The sequence below is a fragment of the Osmia lignaria genome, chromosome 15, assembly GCF_051020975.1.
Source record: "Osmia lignaria lignaria isolate PbOS001 chromosome 15, iyOsmLign1, whole genome shotgun sequence".
NCBI classification, from domain to species: domain Eukaryota; kingdom Metazoa; phylum Arthropoda; class Insecta; order Hymenoptera; family Megachilidae; genus Osmia; species Osmia lignaria.
Window position 1 is genome coordinate 2,308,010 of NC_135046.1, and position 19,320 is coordinate 2,327,329.

The window sequence follows — 19,320 nt, forward strand, 5'->3', positions numbered from 1 at the left end:
ACATGAGCGAATGTACGCTTTCAGTTTCATGCAATCTATAACTTGTTTGAAATTCCGCCAACAGAAATAATATGCCCGATGAAACTTTATCGCGTAATGATTTCAGTTGTTTCGAAGGGATGTCGCAAAAGTTATTATGGCTAAAAAAAAAATCCCCATCGGTTGTTTGTTTACAGGGAAATAATCCAGGGGATGAAACTTTCCAAAAGACTTATTAAATTTTTCATTTCATAATAGTGTTCCAGCGCAAAAGTTTCTTATTTCACCCTATCGTATTTGGAAGCGCAAAAAATGACGAAAATTTCAATTTACACCAAGTATTTTCAATTACCCTTTAGTAAATTTCTAGGAATCTATAATGACTACAATTCTTGTACCATTATTGAAAGGCATTTGATTAGAAATAATAGGCGATAATCAACAGACTGTTAAATAAATTGCGATGAAATTACAGAGGAGTTCAAAGAATAGCGACAGTATACTCGATTTCCAAGACACGTGGTTGTCATGGACACCCCTCACGATGTATATGGGTGTTACGCAGGAGTCAGGCCCTTTGAACATTGACCATATGGTGCACCTATGACAGGGCCATGATTTATACGGACCCTCTTTTCAGCCTTATACCTACGTAACCATAAGATTTTATTAATTAACGTTGTCACGGAAGCGTTTCATCTAAATAAAAAAAAAAAAAAAAACCGGAACAAGAATTTTACGCTTGATGCATGCTGCATAATTATGGCACGTGGCAATTTCAACCATGCTTAATATATTATGGGGTTCTGTAGCATTGCCAAAACATCTAATTTTTTTAAAATTATTTTTTCCAAAATAAGACAGTATTATATCTTCGTGAAAAACAAATTGAATACTGTTTGAAGATCGAAAGAAGATGGGAGGGATGCGTCGAGGGGGCAAATGGCTGCAATGAATTTGCATTGAAAGTGGCTCTTAAACGACCTCGCCCACCCCCTTTTTTCACCCTCCTCCTGTCTTCGATACTACCGAACCTACGAACAGATTGTGAGGCAAATTTCCTACAAATTCGATATTAAATTGTTGAATATATTCATCTTACCGTGAACGTTCCCCTTTACTTATGTACCACTCACCGGAAGCTATAAAACAATTAAGCGTGAAAGTTCAAATATATCGTAACACGGTTCCTGTTTTATCATACAGAACCTTAAGAAAATCATTGTCTGGATTCTTAAATGTTTTAAATGGTTGCAGTTTTCATGAGCACAGAAATATTCAGACGTCTTATTATATGTAGTTAGATCATATTCTATTTTTAATTTGAAATATTTTGATACTATCTAATATCTTACTTCCTTATTATGTTATAAATTATAATAATATTAGAAATCGTGGTTTTAATTAATCTATCTTTAGTTCTCAAGTTTCTATAGAATCGTAATTATGATTACTCATAACACATATAATTATTGTTTTCGTTGGTAAGGGATGAAAAGGGGTCTCATTACGTCCATCCAATTAATTATTTCTACCTTCGAATATCACTAGTCCCGATAAAATCCAGAAATATGTCGTCGCAATACACGAAATGTCACAGTGGCTAATCGCATTTCCGTTTTTGCGCCGTCAGCAAATCTATCTTTCGAGAAACGGTAACGTCCGTATCGAGCTCGAGGATCTTTAATAATTAATCATCGCACCGATCTATTTTATTTTATCCATCTTTTTCACCACACAGGAGAATAGGCGTTTTCGAATAGATCAACGAGCAAGCACATGTCTCTATTAAGTCCAACCAACGTAATTGCTGTCGTTTTATTATTTATCCGAATCGCAGTCTCCTATTCGTATCAAAAAATTGGCAATAAGGTAAACAACGGTGTTGGTCTTGGTATATCCGGGCTGAAAGGAAATCAGGTCTAACGTTTCGCTCAATTTCGAAGGAAAGCCTTTCTAAAAGTGTGGAGGGGACTCAAAATCTATTACGTCTTCGACACTTCGCGTTGAGCCCTAACTTATTCATGGACCTGTTGAGGCGTTCAAGATGCGTTTAGGGTTGGGGTAGAATATGCGTCCCTCTTGTCGCGAGTAGATATAAGGGTAGTTAGCGCCCTTCCGTCATTCAGGGGATGAAATCACTACAGTGACCAAGGACTCGTAAAATTGCCCGTTTAAAATACAGCATGCTACCGTTTCGCAGCATCGTTCGTGTGAACTGATGGCTCTTTAATATCCTCTATAAATGTTAATGTCGATCAACTCGCTGGAACATTTTTCTCGGTTATTTACTCTACCTTTTCCTTCGTGTTTCGCAAGTTCTGAACGTGTAATTGAAAGTAATAAAATGTTGATTGCTGATACTGGCTTTAACCTTAAGTCATTGATATCCGAATATTATCCAAATTGAAAGGGTTTGTTTTGAAATGTCTTGAATTCGAGTCTACGAATGTTCAAGACCGGAAGTAATAACGGAGAGCATGACAGTCGAAAATCACATGGAATTCCCCTTGTAAACCGAGCGAAATAGCGTGCAAGCCACGAGTTTAGCTCGGATCGAGTAAATGGGCGTCACCGATATACGCATTACATTTGCCTTGGGACCGTTGTACGTCCACCTTTATTGGGTTTTGAGAATTCGATGTTTATCGGGATTGATCGCATACCTGGCATGACGAGGCATGCGTCGCCACAATAATTACCATGGGGGGATGCGTGTCTTTACGCACCCGGTCTAAGGGGGCTGCGTTCGCCAAGAGGGTGGCACACGCAACTTGCTATACCAACTATGATTCACCTGAACCATCGTGTTACTATAGTTACTTGATAGTTATCCATCGGCCCTTCCAATAAAGACCAAGGGTTTTACTTATATAAAACCCTATAACGTATCTTTATCACAAGTATTTTTTAACTTTCCTTTTTCTTATACAGTTATTTGATGCGAATGGGACATTAGGGCACTGGAGTAACCTTTTTATTCCTAGCTGTGACTTGCTGTGTATTTTCTAGGTATTTAGTTGCATTGAGGTAACTAGAATTTTTTCGGGGGTGGACCAGTAAAATTTTAAAATTTTAAAATGGGGGAGGGGATCAGTTCACATTGGAAGGCACAGAAGATTTTCAAACCATAATACTAGCACAAGAGTCATCGAAAATCCTGTTCTTTCTTCTGATTCATGCGTTCCTTTTTCCGCGTGTTTGTCGGAAGGGTGCGGTGTTCCGCACACCATCATCACTGGATTAGAAATCGAGAATGACTTCACCCATTTTACGAGGTAGCAAGAACAAGAGGACAGCGGACAAATCAGTGACGATGACGTTGGGGTGATGGCGTCTAGACGTTGTCGTCGTGGATGTCGTTGACGTCGTCGCACTGACTCACTCGCGACGCCGACGTCCGACTTGTAGGGAGGCATGGCTAAATATTGCGTGCACGCAATGACACACGATGCTTTGAAATAGTTCTACAAGCGAAGTAACGCACGTTGCATCCAACTCCCTTTTCCTTCTTCAGGGTCACGTGAATTATTAACACCAGGCTATTTTAAGGGTCTGTCATTGTCCGTTACGAGTTTTGCAATATAAAACGTACCTTTTACATAATTAACCGTTTAACCATTGTGTATGCTACCCACCTACCCATTTCTATGGGTAGAAAAATATTTCAATAAAATTTTAGCCTTATGGTACATTCGACTCAACTTCATCGTTCAAGTGTTACAAGTTTATAACAATCGTTATACAGAACTCTGCAAAATTGTCTACAAACCATTGTTGGAGAAATTTCGTTTTGAAATAAATTGCACGCACGGTTAAAGTATATCTAAAAAAAGATTCGCGTTGAGAGTATGAGAGGGTGTAATATTTTACAAAAGAATTCTATAATTGGATGCTTAATCTTGTTTACGGTGAAGAGATCAAGTGGTCTTTGTCAGGGTCGCGTACGCTATGTGGCAGGGGACGCATTCCTACACGGGTGGCGTTAACCGAAATAGATTCGCCATAATAGACACTCGAGAACTCCTTTCGTTTCTGGGACATCGAGAGAAAAACGGATCTGACGAGACCGTATCTTAGTTTCTGTCACTGTACGTCTCGCCGGCGCAATGTAATTGCTCGTGTGAATTGTTAAACCGACACGACGGGAAGAACGATTTTAAATAGCCACTAAAACAATTTTCCGAATTTCTAAATGAGGAGATATATAAAGTTGGTTACTTTTCATGGAACATCAATTATTTATATTCTTGGATAAAAAGATAGCGTATGCGCGCTACCATTGGGTTTTTAATTTTAGATTTTCAAAATTAGTTAATGAATGTTAAATTTGTCATTCTCATTTCCTGAGAACGATAACCTGGTGTCCATTAAACCTAATCTTCCCCAATGAACTCTAAACTTCCTGTATTGGAAGTTGTACTTACAAGGAATGTGCTATAACGTGAAATTCCCACGTGAGCGGAACCGTCTGTTTGCCAGGGGTCCTAAGCGAACATCGATGCCTTGATTACACCAACGTCCCCCTCACACTCGTTTGGAATTCGATCTAACGGTCGCACGATCGGAAAGTGTCTGTCTAATGGTGCGTCGAAGACAAATTTTCATATTCCCACGTGCTATCGTCTCGTCAGGTTCGTTTATACGGGCCAGCTGTTTCATTTAGAAACGATCATCCCTAATTTTGCTCTTAGAACTTTCAAAATGATTGTGGGATATTTTCTAATTAAGTTGGATGCAAGAAAAATTAAGAAGGAAATATTTATTATGTTTCAATATTTAAGTAAGGACACGAATTTAAGTGCCTCGTCGCAAAATGGTAGCCCCTGGAAATAGTTTACGGTTGATAGATGATTCATACTAATGACGAGAGTGGTGTTCATCGATTGAATTTGTAACGCTTGCTGGAACGCACCTGCACTCCTGAAGGTGTCTTTACAATTCACGACTGCTTGGTAACATTCGATCCAACATTGGGTTGAAACATTCTCGATGGAAGGGTGTCTTTTTCGATTGAAATTTTTTATTTTTCAAATAAGAACATACCTAAGTGTTAAAGATACCAATCGTAATGATAGTCAGCTATAAAAGAAGCCAAGAATCAAATAAATAAAAACAGGAAAAACTTGTTTGCTTTAAAATACCCACGTGCACGCGTACTCTATGCATCGTTTACGACAACAAGGGGCATGCACACATAATGGCCGTGCACTTCTGTCAGTGACACGCGCTCATTAGTCTAGTCGCTTCGGTCGTGGCATTGTTGCCTTGGAACTGAACGATGTCAATAGAAAGTCTAAAAGAAAAATTCAGAATAAAGAATCCTCCCTATCCGTGTCATGAATGGCAAACCTACAATCTGCTACCGAAACGTTTCTTAATGGGGGACCCCACTGTCTCGGTCCTCTTTCACGAAGGCACACCGAGGAAAGTGAAAAATAACCCGTCTCCGGACAAAACTAATAGGATGCCTGTTGCGATCGACCTGTTAACGCGTTGAAATATTTGATGGTGCAAATTAATCTTGGAATCTTTGAAAACTTGGCCGCTCCCTCTAGTCCAAGTGTAGATTGGTCCCCTTATCATTATAAGATTCTGAGGAACCAAGAGTGTACATCTTATTTTAAATTCATTTCAATTTATTCCAAGCTTTTCAATTTCTACTTTGGGCAGAAAGCTTGAAAATAGGAAGTGCAGTGATTAATCAAGCAATTTCTTTTCACTTGGTTACGTTCGTCAGCTTCAATTTCCCGACGGTTATTCCCAGAAATAAACGAAAATTCGTGCAGACAGGAACAGAATCGCTGTCGCGCAACTTTCCCGACTTTTCTTCGCCGAATAGTCCGCGCACTTGCTGTTTCCCTTTAAACGAATTACGACGCTGTATTAGCTTCACTATTCAGAAGTGAGCGTGAATCGGGAACCCTTTCGGATTGTACGTGAATACAGCAATTAACGCGTACACTTCGGATCGGCGGAGCCAGGATCCTAGGGACAGAACACGGCAAGGCTGATAGTAGTGGGGCGTAGTCGGGCAAATATTCAGCAAATAAGCGCGGCGTACGCGCGTTAATAGGGTTAAACGGAACCGGCGCGACCTCTCCTCTCTTTGAAGTAACGAAGTTATTCGAAGTAACTGCCGGAGCAATCCTGTCTATAGGCACACACAACTTTAGATCGTACGGAAACATCGTAAAACACCTAGAAACGTGGAAATGGTTTAAGATTTCCAAGCGGAATAGTAAATTACCAACAATTGAAATCAATCTTATTACACGTTGGTTGCTGTAGAAAGACTAAAAATAATCTTCCCGATAGTCAGTTCAGATCGTTTAACTAAACTCGACAAAATCAAACGAATTAAAAAAGCTTAAGGGTCGGTTGAAAGAGAGCGTAATAAAATTACCGGACTTAGCCCCTTTCCAATGAACCCTTGCCCTCCAGTTGGATCAACTGGACGGCGTGTAGTCAATCTGATCAAACATGTCGGGAAGACATCAAAATGAAACCGAAAGCATGTTTCTACTCTACGCCCAACAAGGTTTTATTTGTTTAGGGGTCGCTGACGTATAGCTACTCGGACCTCTGTCATTTATGTATGCAACTCCAATACTGGCTTGAAAAGTTGGCTAGCGAAAGGAATGCGGATCTGACAAGGGAATGGTCAAAAGTGGATGGTAGAGTTGCTCGTCCAGACTATGTTTATTCGAAAGAGCATGAAACGAGGAGTTTATGGTACAATTTTTCGGTGCCATTGGCAACGGGTTCAAAAGTTATGGGACTTTGGAATTTTCATATTTTTAAGTGCAAATGATCAATCAAGAATTATGTGGTAGGAAATTATCGAATGATTACGGTTACTATACCTACGCGTACCATTTTAAAAGTATCAGAGGTGAGACCAGGCAGCCTAAACGGAGCGTTCTTCTCACCCCTGTACCATTTCAGTAGCCAACTTTTCATCTCTACAATCTGCACAGTACGTCTCTCTCGTTCAATTTTTCTTCGTTTTATGTCCGTGCGTTTCTCGTGAAGCTTCACCGAGTCAAACAAACGATTCTGTGCTTTGGTAGCACACTATAATGGGCCGTGGCCTATGAGTCAGTTTCTGGCCTCGGTAGTCCGTACGTACGAGCGCGCCGTCTTGTCGCGACCGTACAAACCCATGCGCATACCATCCACGTGTGCGTGTGTATTTACGCCATCAGGGTACACGCTTTTTACGCAGGACCGTGTGCGAACACGCGTCGCCGACGCCGGTGCCCAAGGCGGGGTTGGGTCACTTCCTTTGATGTCTTCTGTTGATTTTGCCCCGAGAAATTGCATTGAACTTCCTGTGTATCGGATTTCGGCGTTACCGGGATACGTGTATCCATAGGATACTTTAAAGGTATATTTTCACGTGACGATAAATTTATCACGATACCACGTTGCTTACCTTCGGAAATCTACGGAATCAAAATTTCTTCAAATACGATACCAAGAGTTCATTCCCAACGTTTCCAATTGACCAATTATTCGAACGACGTCGACGAGTTAATTAAATAACAGCACACTGCGTGGGCCTAGAAACCCAGAAACATAAATTTCCTACGGTCCGTTGTTAAGTCCTCCGAACGTTCTGACAGTGTAGTAGCAAATTTCCAGCTAGGAAAATCAACGAGGGGAAAAGGAAAGCGTTGGGTATAGAAAGCTTCGTTAATCTAGCCGGAGGTTGGTCAGACACGTGTCGTGCACGCGTCGAAATCGCAAATTTTCTACCTTCTATGGCGCATTGTGCTCTCTGTCGTGGCGTGGCCCCCGTTGTTCCCATGATGAGACAACCGTACACACGTACAACCCACCACCTACATACGTGCTTACACTGATTCACGATATTCGAGCCCATCTCCTCGAGGTCCCTGCGGAGAGGATCACGCACGGTAGCCGGTAATCGACGAAGACCAAGTGTACCTACTGTAAAATGAGTTTCGGCCGAGGGTGGTGCTGCGCTTCGTCACCTTGTTAATCATAGCTGCGTGATAGAATATTGTTTTACCATGAAAATTAGATGACGCATCATTGAATTTCAGCTAAAATGTATCATGGGATATACAGAACGTCAACCCTGTAATACATAATTGATTCTGAGCAAAAATATTCTAATGAACATTTAACGAATCTCGATATTTAGATTAAAAATAAAACTCCAGGATACAGATACGAATTTAATTTTAAGCAAACCCGGTTCCCATGAAAAACCCATGATCACGGTCTTCAGAGACGTTCGAAATAATACACGGTACCGGTCCCCCAAATAAATACTGGCACTGGGCGCATCTCGATGACACCGCTCTTTAATTTCGTTTAACAGTAATATTTCCAGCACGTGTCGGTGCACCCCGAATGGAAACGCGCCACTATAGGTGGCTTCCTTTTTATGGGGATGCGCAACGCGATGAGAGCGAAAACACCGACCATGTAAACCAATTTGCACACCATGAAGCCCCTTTGATAGCAATCTGTTAGACGCACGAGGGTGAAGATATTTCCCACAGGAATTGGTGGTTGTGCACATCGCTGAGGACCGTGTTCCCACAGGAGCGTCGACTCTATGAGAACCCGTGGAGATCGAAAAGTACCGTTTGAATGCCTGAACGGGCTCGACAAAACAATGCACGGTCCTTATAATTGAAAAGCTCGTGACAGACTGCGCTAAGATGCTGATGAGCACGCCGGATGATGAAAAGATACTGGATTCGTCCCGTCACAATCGGGGATGGAACTCATTTAGAAACTTGCTTTTCCGTTTCTCTTCTTCGCTGACAAACGATCCGCTCGTTTTCGGCTAATTGCTACGTAAAATCTGGGCTTTGAATAAAACAGCGGATTTTTTCTTTTTCTTTTAGTATCAATCATTTCGAAGCTTTATATTTATCGGGTAATTGTCATAAGACCATAAATTGTGTTAAATAATAATACAGCAGGAAAGAAAAAGTAGAAAGTTAAATTGCAAGTTCACATTCGAATCGGAAAGAAATAGCGGATGCTTATCGTTCGGCGGTCATACAATGTTCTCTGATTTAAAATTCTACGAGTTCGTAAGAGTACTTGAGCGGGGGGAATTACAATTGAGATAAGGCGTCGCGACGCTATTCAATTACAGAGGTTGAATGGTAGAAGCAGGCAACCGTTGGCCCAGATAATGCTCGAAATCGTTGCTAAAGTTACACTTTTCTCCCATGGGCCTTCTCCGCCTTTCGTCACGTGCTATTACTAATTGTTACCGCGTAATTATGTGACATTATAGCGACGACGTTCTGCTCTCCGTGCGTGTGCAGTTCGCATAACCAAACGAAATACATTACTCACGATTAACTTTCTTAGCTGGACGATATCGTTTTCCGTTTTTTGCGCCCCTCGAATGCCGTCGTTTTTTCCACTTTTCTGAATATGCGTTTAACCCTATCGCCTAGCTGGATATCAGAGAGAACGTGGAAGCTAAGTGTGCCATTTTCTTCTTTCATGCATATCTGATTTTCCATAAGAATCGGTTACAGATATTTTGGCAAATAATTTTGGCAAATAATTGGAACTGGAGGCATTTGTCGATTTTAATTTTAGAACCTTAGAATTTCCGGGTGTAAATTTGAATAATTGCTTTATTCTAATAAGCGTACAAATGCATTAGCGTTACGTTTTCTGATATGTCAGCACGTAACGCACGCACTGTAAGAAATTACTCGAAACAAGTCCACGAGGAAAATTTTGATATCTCGGTGGATATGCTCACTCGACTTAAAATCCTTTTGACGTTTCCTTATGCAGTTTATCATAAAGATGTAATGTACTTAAGTATGTTTGCTTTTGTGAATTAATAATTATACCGACGTGAATGGTGGATAGGAACTCTACGTGAAAAAGAATGTTACTTACACGCACGGTCCATGTGTCAGAACTGTTTAGCGGTGAAAGGGTTAAACAAATCTCTCAGGCGGAGGAATCAATTTCGCGACCTCAGGAGTAGCGGCTGCAAAAGCCTAACCAATGTACGTTACCTATGTGTATAAAGGGCTATCACGAGCAACGGCCAGCACGAGCAGTCAATTAGCAAATTCTTAGGAAATCGCTTGGCATTGCAGCCGTTGCACGTTCTGCGTACGTAATCTACATGCGAGGGCGGACTATATTATTCGCGCTTACACTTTAGACCTGTACACTGTAATTTATTGAACGAGCTGATGTAGATAACGAAAAAAAAAAAAGGATAATATCGCGAGCAATACTACCCGCGAGTAATAAATGCTGGCTAACCCAGAAACCTGCTATTAAAGCGACGTATGAATTATTTAAAATCATCATTGAATGAAATTACCTATACGAAATCATAGGGTCATCCAGCTTCCATTACCTATCAGGGAATAAATTCAATCGATAATCGATCGCTAATGAATAATAAAAATTAACTGATCGAAATGATTACAGCGAACTCTCTCGCTATATCGCCGGTTACTTGACAATATAGAAAGTACTCATTTCTATGAGAACTCATTAAAGTCCCAGTCGAGGCAGAAATGACACGGAATGAGGTGAGGCTGCACGGATATCTCGTGCAATGAAAACTTTTTTTTCCAGCGAGGTCACACGAAGCATTCGTCCTCAAACTTTGCCCCGTGTCGATCCTGATAAAAAGTCTGAGCACACTTCGTTTGTAGCGAAGCCTGGTTGCTCACTAAACGTTGAATGTCGTGAGAAACGATACCGCGATTTCTTTTATCTCGAGAAAACCGCCGCTCGTATGAAGAAAAAGAAAAAAGGAACAGGTGAAAAAGAGATGTTCAGATTAGAGGATTTCGTGAAAAAAATAGGAACTATTTTAATATTGCAAGTAACTATAGTCGTCCAACGCGATGCGTTTACCTTTCAAAAAAGCAAGCATGCAATGGAAAATTTCTTGTTGTAAATGAAATTATTTTATTTCGGTTTCAATAGTAGCGAAAGGGTTAAATGGTACGATTTAGGTAACAAGATATCGAATTAGCTCGAATAATATATAAGTTCTGCCGTACGTCAGATCTAAAGAGGTACTTTTATACGATAAGACAAGTCCACTTTGGACAGCAAAGAATTAAAACTTATATGTACCACGGTTCATTTTTCATCGAGACCCGTGTACGTGCACGAACGCGTCAAATCATTTGTATCCAGTTTCGTGGCGAACGCGATTAACTTGTAAAATAAAGACTTTGCACGCCTGTCATAGCACACGGTTTCGTGTCGGTTCAGTTCTTTGCTTACACTACTTCGATCTTCCTCTCATCGTGTTCCATTTGTTTCTCTTTCTTTCTTCCGTTTCCCCTCTTCGCCTCCTACGGTTCACCCTACATCCTGTTTCCCCTGTTATCGTGCACTTGTTGCTTCGTCACGATATCAAACTGTCCGAAATTTTTAGCCTCGTCACGAATTATTTCGAATAGAAACACTGGATTACTATTATCTTATTCGTATCTTGAAGAAACTTCAAATTTCGAATTTCAAAAATTAACAATTTAGATTTAAAAATTTAGAAATTTAGAAATGTAGATATTGTAATTATGAAACTTGTCGATTTTGGAAACTTTGAAAGTTTAGTCTCGAAATCTTGAAACTTAGCATTCCGATAGTGAAATTTTAATACTGATTTGGATCTTGTAATTTCTGGCTGCCTTTGTTAATCAGAAAATTAATAAGTCGATGGTTGGTAGAGGGGTCTGGAGCGCGCGTAATGATTTAGCCTGTGCAAAGCGGAAAAGGAACGTAGATCGGAAAGGGGCACAGAGGTGAGCTATATTGAATGCGTGTACTAACTACCTGGGCTACGTGATGAAGCATTCCATTGCACATGACTTAACATCATGGCGATCGTCGACAGTTTCATAGAGAGAATTTCATAGCTCTCCATTAGCTCCTTTGCCAGCATGATAATGGCTCTTTGATTACAGAGACGCAAATGCATTTAGCTAACGTGTCCCTAGAGGCTACTACACGAAATTCGATACGACCACCGTGCTACTAAACGACCAGCCTCATTTTCCAATAATTTTTCATTTATCCAAGACAATTGTTATCTTCAATATTTTCAGTAATTTTATTTATCATTCTAAAGTCAATGACATACCTGGTGCGTCATTCAATACTGGATTGTTGAATGACTAATTGTTAAAACCGTGACAATTTAAATATTAAACTTGTTGCAATTTTAATTTTCAGTAATTATTATATCGTAACGTATATATGTTTTGTTTATTGTTTAATGTCACGTTATTTACATCATCGGGATTTAGCTGGAAATACGAGAAGCAAGTCCTCTGTCAATTATGAATAATTTCATGTTGATGCGAGCCCTGAAACAATCCGTACAAATTCATTTGTCACGATGAATTACGTTCAGTTAGTTGGAAATTTGATAACAACCAAAATGTGATATCATTTACCCATGGGCTAATCTCTAAACTTACTCAAACTACGAAGCGGAAATGTGTTTAATTCGCTGTAAGTGTTTTCAATGACATTATTTTAGCCGAGAAATTAAACATTTTAAATTTTCAAAACAGCAATAATTAAACACATTTAAAATGGCGTTCCTCTACATCGACCGATTGAAGAGTGATTTTCCAACAGCCGAACGTTTTATTTTTCGCACGAGTGCTAGTGAAAATTGGTTTTCATGGCTTTTGATTAAACTCTTTCGTGACCAGGAACGCAAAAAGTCCAATTCTAAAGAATGTCAAGTTAAAAGCGTTTCTATGAATTTCGTACCAAGAACACCGAAAATCACAACTATTGGTTTACGACTGAATTGCAAAGATACAAATACTCGACAATTTTGGAAAATTGATGATATCAAGAATCTTTTGAAGCAATATTTTGACATCGTTCGGAGGTATCTCTAAAAGTAATAAAACTTCAAGTTTAAAAGTCAATTTTGAAAGGAACATATTTTTATTTTCAGTTATCAAAGTTTCTTATACGTATGGAAATCCCCCTGTATCGATAGCAGCGACGAAAAAAAGATTTTCTCATTCAATTCCTTCACCTCGATGATCGCGGAATGCTCGAAAAAAATGCAAAATAAAAATTCCATAACTGATTGCATAATAATACATCACGGAGATGAACGATCGTCTTGTGAAAAATCATCTGAATTCGAATCAACATTAAAAAATCCCTCAAATTCAACAGAATGTTATTCCAATCAGCAAAATATTGAATCTCAACACCTCATTGACAGTCCTAAAGAAAAAACAAAGAAAAATGTTTCTGTTCAAACTTCAGACAAAAAGAGACCAAGGCGTAAAAAGATGAAGGAAAAATGTGAAAATGAACTTAAAGAAGATTCCTCTTCAAAGGATATTAAAACTATCTTTAAAACCAGTTCTTCAAATTTCAATAATAAAACCAGGAAGACTAATTCACCAAAAAACAACAAAATCTATCGAGGAACATCTAGCAGAAAAAAATGTCTCGAAGATGTGAAAATTCAAGCACGAGAAGATACTGAACCACCAAAAGCAATATCTCCCAGGAATAATACCGGGAACTATGAAAATTATGATCTATCAAAACTTCGTCGACAATGGAATAATACAATTAAAAGTAAATCGCTGGTTCTTCTCAGAGACAAGGATAATCATTATAAATCCAAAACATATTCAACCAACAAAATCTACGACAGGAATTCATTAGAAATCCGTAACAATTCTCAGTTTCTTTTCGGCGAGGAAGATTTCGGTGGTGGAGGAGAAGTCATTCAATCCAATACTACTTCACCAGAAATCTCTAGCGTCTCGTGGCAACCACGAAACTTCATCGTGGAAGACAAAGCTTCGGAGATAATGATCCTAGGGAATGTTAAAAAGAGGCTAGAAAAGGACTTCGATGATTATTTCTCGATCAGTGAATACGATTTAGGCAATGATGATTCGAATGAATTCTTTGGGACCAATCTGTCCTCTTCGAGCATTCAAGTAGATCAAAATCCGTCACAAGAACGTTTTATGTTAATGACGACGTCGTTGAAACAGCAAAAGTTGCAGCAATTTCATGGAAATTCGGATGGCAAGAAAGGAAGAAAATCAATTCGCACCAATTTGACGTGCAGATCTTCGATACGTTTTTCAAATCTGGGTATAAGTCGGTCAGAGAGCAGTTATCACACCACCTTTCGAGAACAAGGGTGCAGTCCGAATTCTTCGATCGAGTACTATACTGCTAGTAACGTTTCCTTATCAGAAATGCACTGTTCGCGGGACAAATCTTTCGACACGATGGTTCAAAGTTACTTGACCGAAAATTGCTTGTCGGACGATGTCTCGAAGGAAGAGAACGAAACTTTCCAAGATCCTAGGGAATTTTTCGATCGTTCGCTGGTGAATTCGTACGCGATGTGCTGCTATCAACGGAACTCCACGCCAAAATTGAAAAGTTCCTCGATACCGATCACGGAGTCGTTGGATTCCGGAATTTTGGCCGATTGCTCGCGCGATCATTTTCGGATCGCGTCGAAAGGTCGTTTAGGCAGGAAGAAATGGCGGGAAAGTGGACAGGAAGAAAAGAGCCGAGCTAGAGAATCGGATTTGCTACCGACTTACGATTTCAACACGGATAGCAGTTATTCAGACGAATCTCTTAATCGAAGGGTCGACGTCGCCGTGGAGGATATCACGGAGAAGCTGATCCTCACTGAAAGAAGGGCGAGAATCAAATTGAGGCGACTGAAGGATCCGGCGAGACACAGACAAGAGAGAAAGCGGTGGAGGAGCAGGCGACAAGTACGTCTGGAAGTTATTAATGTTTCAGGAAGCTGGTAAAATTGAAAATTTCATTAGAGTTGAACGTAACCTAACGTGGTTTATTATAAAAATCAATGGTATACTCTAAAATACCTGAATACACGGCAGGTCAAGAAGTCATCCCCGTTGTTAAACGATGACGACTGGATATCGAGTAGCTCCTCGCCTCCCTTATACTCATTCTCCGATTCAGAGATTGACCATTTGTAGTTCATAGAAAAATAGAAATAACCCAAAGGACCTTTCAAGAACCTTTAAGACACGAAGAAGACGCTAAGAATCGATTTGCTCCACAACAAGTACATTCATTTATCTATATGGGAAGGATCCTTAATGTAGCGTATAATGAATAAGAATATGAGTTTTAACCCTATCGAATAATAGTAGAGTAGATTCCAGAATATGTCCTATTACCCAAAGAGCAATTACAGAATGACCTTTCTTTTCAAGTTGTTGACTACGGTGAATAAAGGAGGAATGGAAAAAAGGCAAGTTCACAGTTGTGCGAAAGAACGCGAGGTGACGAGGCCAGCAAAATACTCCGATCGCCGACAACAATCACAAAATGTGTGGAGATACGTCGATTCTCGCCTGGTCCGACACAAGTTCGACCACATCATTAGACGAGACTGACCGTTTCTGTACTGTGGTTTCCTTTGATGGAAGCAGAAACGAGCGTACTCGATATCCAGCCGAGCGGAAATGCATAAACGACCAACACAGACGGGGACAGGCTGGACCTTTTCCTCGTTCGAAAAGGATGATGACTGTCCTCTGTATCAGTAGTCTGACAACGGGCCAACCGTTTGCCCGTCAAACGAGGGCTCCTTCTAAAAGTCTGTTAGACAAACTGACGTTGCCAGTGGATAGCACCGATCAAAAGAAATCTCTCTTCACTATACACGTAAACTGGCTGCTCTTGATTCACTGGAAATTACCTTCCCTTTCTTTTGTCTTCTACGCTTCCGTTCGATTCCTCTGTCCCTTCTTCTACAACGATAGCTTATGTACACTTTCTTCCTTGAATATGTTCGTTCAGCTTTCGCTTACACTGTTTAGATTATTGTTATTGGGGTTATTTTTAGAGGTACTTTATTGTTAAATGTACGAGAGATTTACGCGCTGATTAGTTAATTTTGGAAATTTATTTAGATGCATCTGACATTATTTGTAAATACGTCATCAATAAATGAAACGTTCTTCAGTTTCACCTTTCTTATAAGTTAGGTGTACCTTAAAGAGAAAACGTACCCGATGAACTCCCACGGCGCACAGAGACACAACGAAGATCTCCGTGTGTCCCACATAGTGAATCCCGAGATTACCATGATATTTATTTCTACCTTTGTATAGACTCTCTCTTGTAGCGACAGAACGAACTGGTGTAGGTACATATATACCCCGGGGAATTAGATGTCGTAGACTCGGTGTAAGATGCTTTTCCACGGCTGATCCTCCTTTACGTGAATGCGGATTTCTGGGATGGTTGATTCCAACCGCTATTCTCCCCCACCTCGTCCGCCCCTCATTCACCCATCCCTTTTCGAGCTACCACCGTGTACTCCTGTAATTATACTCCTTCCGACGGTGATTTTTATTAGACCACCACGTATTCAGTTCGAATTCTAGCAGGGTAAAAGGATCACTCGTGACGTGAGACCAGACATCTGGTCTATTTTTTTTATTCATTATCCATTTTTACACTTTGATGAATTTGTATAGGATCTAATGGACCACATCGTATTGTTTCCATAATATTTACTGAATCACGTATATTTTCTTGTAACTATTATTGAAGATTCTCGACTTTCGTTAACACCCCTCGCACAGGTCTGACTAGGACGAAGGAATCAATTGATCCACGGGGATGTTTCAAGGATGGTCGAAGAATGGATGAAGCCTGGTGACGAACGGAGACATTCATAGGGTCGGGTCAAAGCAATTTTCGGCTTCGAAGGCAATCGTGCTCTAATACCCCGAGATAAAATAAAATCAAAGGCAGCCTGCCCTTTCGTAAAAGTGATTTTCCACCAATGACAAATCTTGTTCTCGCGAGTTTACTTAATTTTAAACTTTTCTTCAATTTTTCTCAGTCCAAAAATGACACGAAGAGTAGAAGGTACCTCTACTACGCGTAACACTATTATTTGATAACAGATTTGCAGAGAGAGTAGGCGAATGAAGGAAACGGTGGAAGATGAGGTCGAGGTGAAAATTTCTCTTCTAAGAAATCCACTGGCGTGGCAGAGGTTTCTTCAGACGTCCTCTCCGAAAGCTTTTACAGTTATTATCCCACAGATGTTTGTCGTTTACGAGATATCGAGGTGATATTGTGGCAGAGCACGGCGAGCACTATAACTGCGATTGTTTACCTAATGATAAAAGCACCGTTTTCTGTTTGCCTGCCAGTCTTTCAAATACATCTCGACCTTCCACTTCTATCCTATCGTTTCCTTCTTCCTCGTCTCAAATAACTAAATCATGTAACGAATTCTTTCAGACTTTGTTGCATCGGGACCATAAGGATCAACAGGAGCCACGGCCTAAGTTCGAATTAATTTTGGGAGCCTGATGCAGAGGAACTTAGAAACTTCGGTCCATCTCTCCAACACGGAGGAAACCTCTGCTCCATATTTAATTACATACAAATATCTTGATGTTATCATTACATTTTGCTATTATTTTATGTTTCGTTATAGGAACAAATATACGAGAGAAGAGAACAACTTTGAAAAATCACTCGCATCAAAATCAATGGATCAAGTTTTTTTTCTTCTTTTTTTTAGAAAATTTTTTTCCACCGACACCCTCACACATACATGCAGATAAAGATAGATACGTATGACACGACAAGGGGGAGCTTCCCACGGGAGAAAGCGATTCTGAAAATTCTTCGAAGACACGTCGATAAAGGACTATGCTGCTACACTCTCGAAAGTCTCTTTCTCCCTCTCAGTGTCCCTCTCTGTTGAACACTTTCTTATCCGACGCTCGGGGAAATTGTATTTCGGCCTGGGCGAATAGTAAAGCGAAGATGACAAAGTCGCGAAGAAAAATTGCGAAATTGCTTCCTGCAACGGCGCAAGATACTTGGAAGGTGTATCCTGACCTTTACGAATGTCGCCTTTACCGTCGATCAATCCTATGATAGGAAGACGAAAACCAGGAGACCCTGGCCTAAGTGGATCTTTTGATTTAGAATGTGTCATCTTTCTTTGGATACCGCTAGGATCCTTTGGCTGATCCGTGATGTACCTGAAATGCATCGACAATCGAATTCCTGGACCTCAAAGGGGAAAGCGAAAAGGGTACACGTTCTATTCTTGATTTCGGATCAACTTACACTGAAAGATAGAAAAATGTTTCCTTCTTTTACTTTCTTATTACGTGTTAAAAGTTGCAATCGTCGTTTATTTTTCACCTGGAACACATTTATCTGAAAGCATACATTGTAAAACGAAATGCAGTAGTCGTAAATATTCAGACGAAATTCTTTTAATTTTGTTTAATTCCATTGCCTCCTCGCGATAAGATAGGATGGTGTTCCTTTTTTGCTACTTCTTTGCTTAACTTCTTATGAACTTAAGAAAGGAGCGGTAATAACTCGTTACCTCAATTTCTTTCAACTGACATTTCAAAACATTCAAGAAAAATGATAAAACCATCCGTCAAAACATACAAGGGTACACCACGATTCTAAATCATTTATTACGATTCCTGAAACGTAATTGTGAAAAAATCGCAAAACACGAATTCTCTAGATGAGTCAGAAGAGGAGGAGGGTAAGCCTTATTACGCTTACAAAGGAACGAGGGAATTCATGATCGGGAAGGTTTTAAAGAGGCCGGTGGTGGTTGCTCTGGAAGCTGGGAATTTCGAAAAATCAGCTTCATGGATTTAATGGTCTTCGTTGAACGGCAAGGGCGCGACAGATCTCTTTATTCGACTTGCACAAAGGCACCGCGCAGATTACAGAGCCAGCAATCCCTCCTCTATGGATTCGAGGACGACACATTATAGCAGCACACGGCAAAGTAACGTGGGAGGACATCATCCCTGGACAATACTGACTTGGATCATGCTATGCTTCCTCTTATAATGCTTTATTGATCTTTCCACAGTTTCTTTCGATCAATAGAAATCAATCATCGCGGCTAATTCGGGGACAAAACACGAGAACACTGCAACGTGAAATATACAGATAGAATAGAATAGGGTGGATGTCTTATCATTTAACACAAAAGAACCTTAATCTGATACGAAATTTTTCAGAAGATTCAAAATGTAGGTATGTGCATCTATTGGATCTAATAGATTTTTAATAGATCCTTGGATCATCGCCATTGGCGTAACTAGGTGGGGGTCAGGGTGTCTGGCACCTCCCCAAGAATGCAGTCTCCCCTTCCTCTAAAAATGGAAACCGGTCCCCTCATCGCTCTAAAATTCCAACATTTATTGCTATATAAAAATAGTTTAACAATTGAAACCCACTTTTGAACATTCTAATAATTTTATAATCGACGATAACTTA

At 40.1% G+C, this 19,320-nt stretch overlaps 1 protein-coding gene and 1 long non-coding RNA gene across 5 annotated transcripts in view; both read left to right on the plus strand.

The window, feature by feature from the left end:
* Positions 1-19,320, plus strand: part of LOC117600375 (uncharacterized) — a 45,141-nt gene that overhangs the window by 18,960 nt on the left and 6,861 nt on the right. The window lies entirely within an intron of this gene.
* LOC117600370 (uncharacterized) lies at positions 12,143-17,955 on the plus strand. 4 transcript variants are annotated; one of them, XM_076692667.1, is made up of 6 exons: positions 12,143-12,489; positions 12,552-12,880; positions 12,950-14,768; positions 14,898-15,088; positions 15,240-15,693; positions 17,290-17,954. In XM_076692667.1, the coding sequence occupies exons 2-4, from the start codon at positions 12,573-12,575 to the stop codon at positions 14,997-14,999; spliced, it is 2,229 nt and encodes a 742-aa protein (XP_076548782.1). In that variant the 5' UTR covers positions 12,143-12,489; positions 12,552-12,572; the 3' UTR covers positions 15,000-15,088; positions 15,240-15,693; positions 17,290-17,954. The 4 variants fall into 4 exon arrangements, with proteins under 4 accessions (XP_076548782.1, XP_076548781.1, XP_076548783.1 ...); XM_076692666.1 differs by having other exon boundaries at positions 14,898-15,693; positions 17,290-17,955; XM_076692668.1 differs by lacking the exons at positions 14,898-15,088; positions 15,240-15,693 and adding an exon at positions 16,620-16,808 and having other exon boundaries at positions 12,145-12,489; positions 17,290-17,950.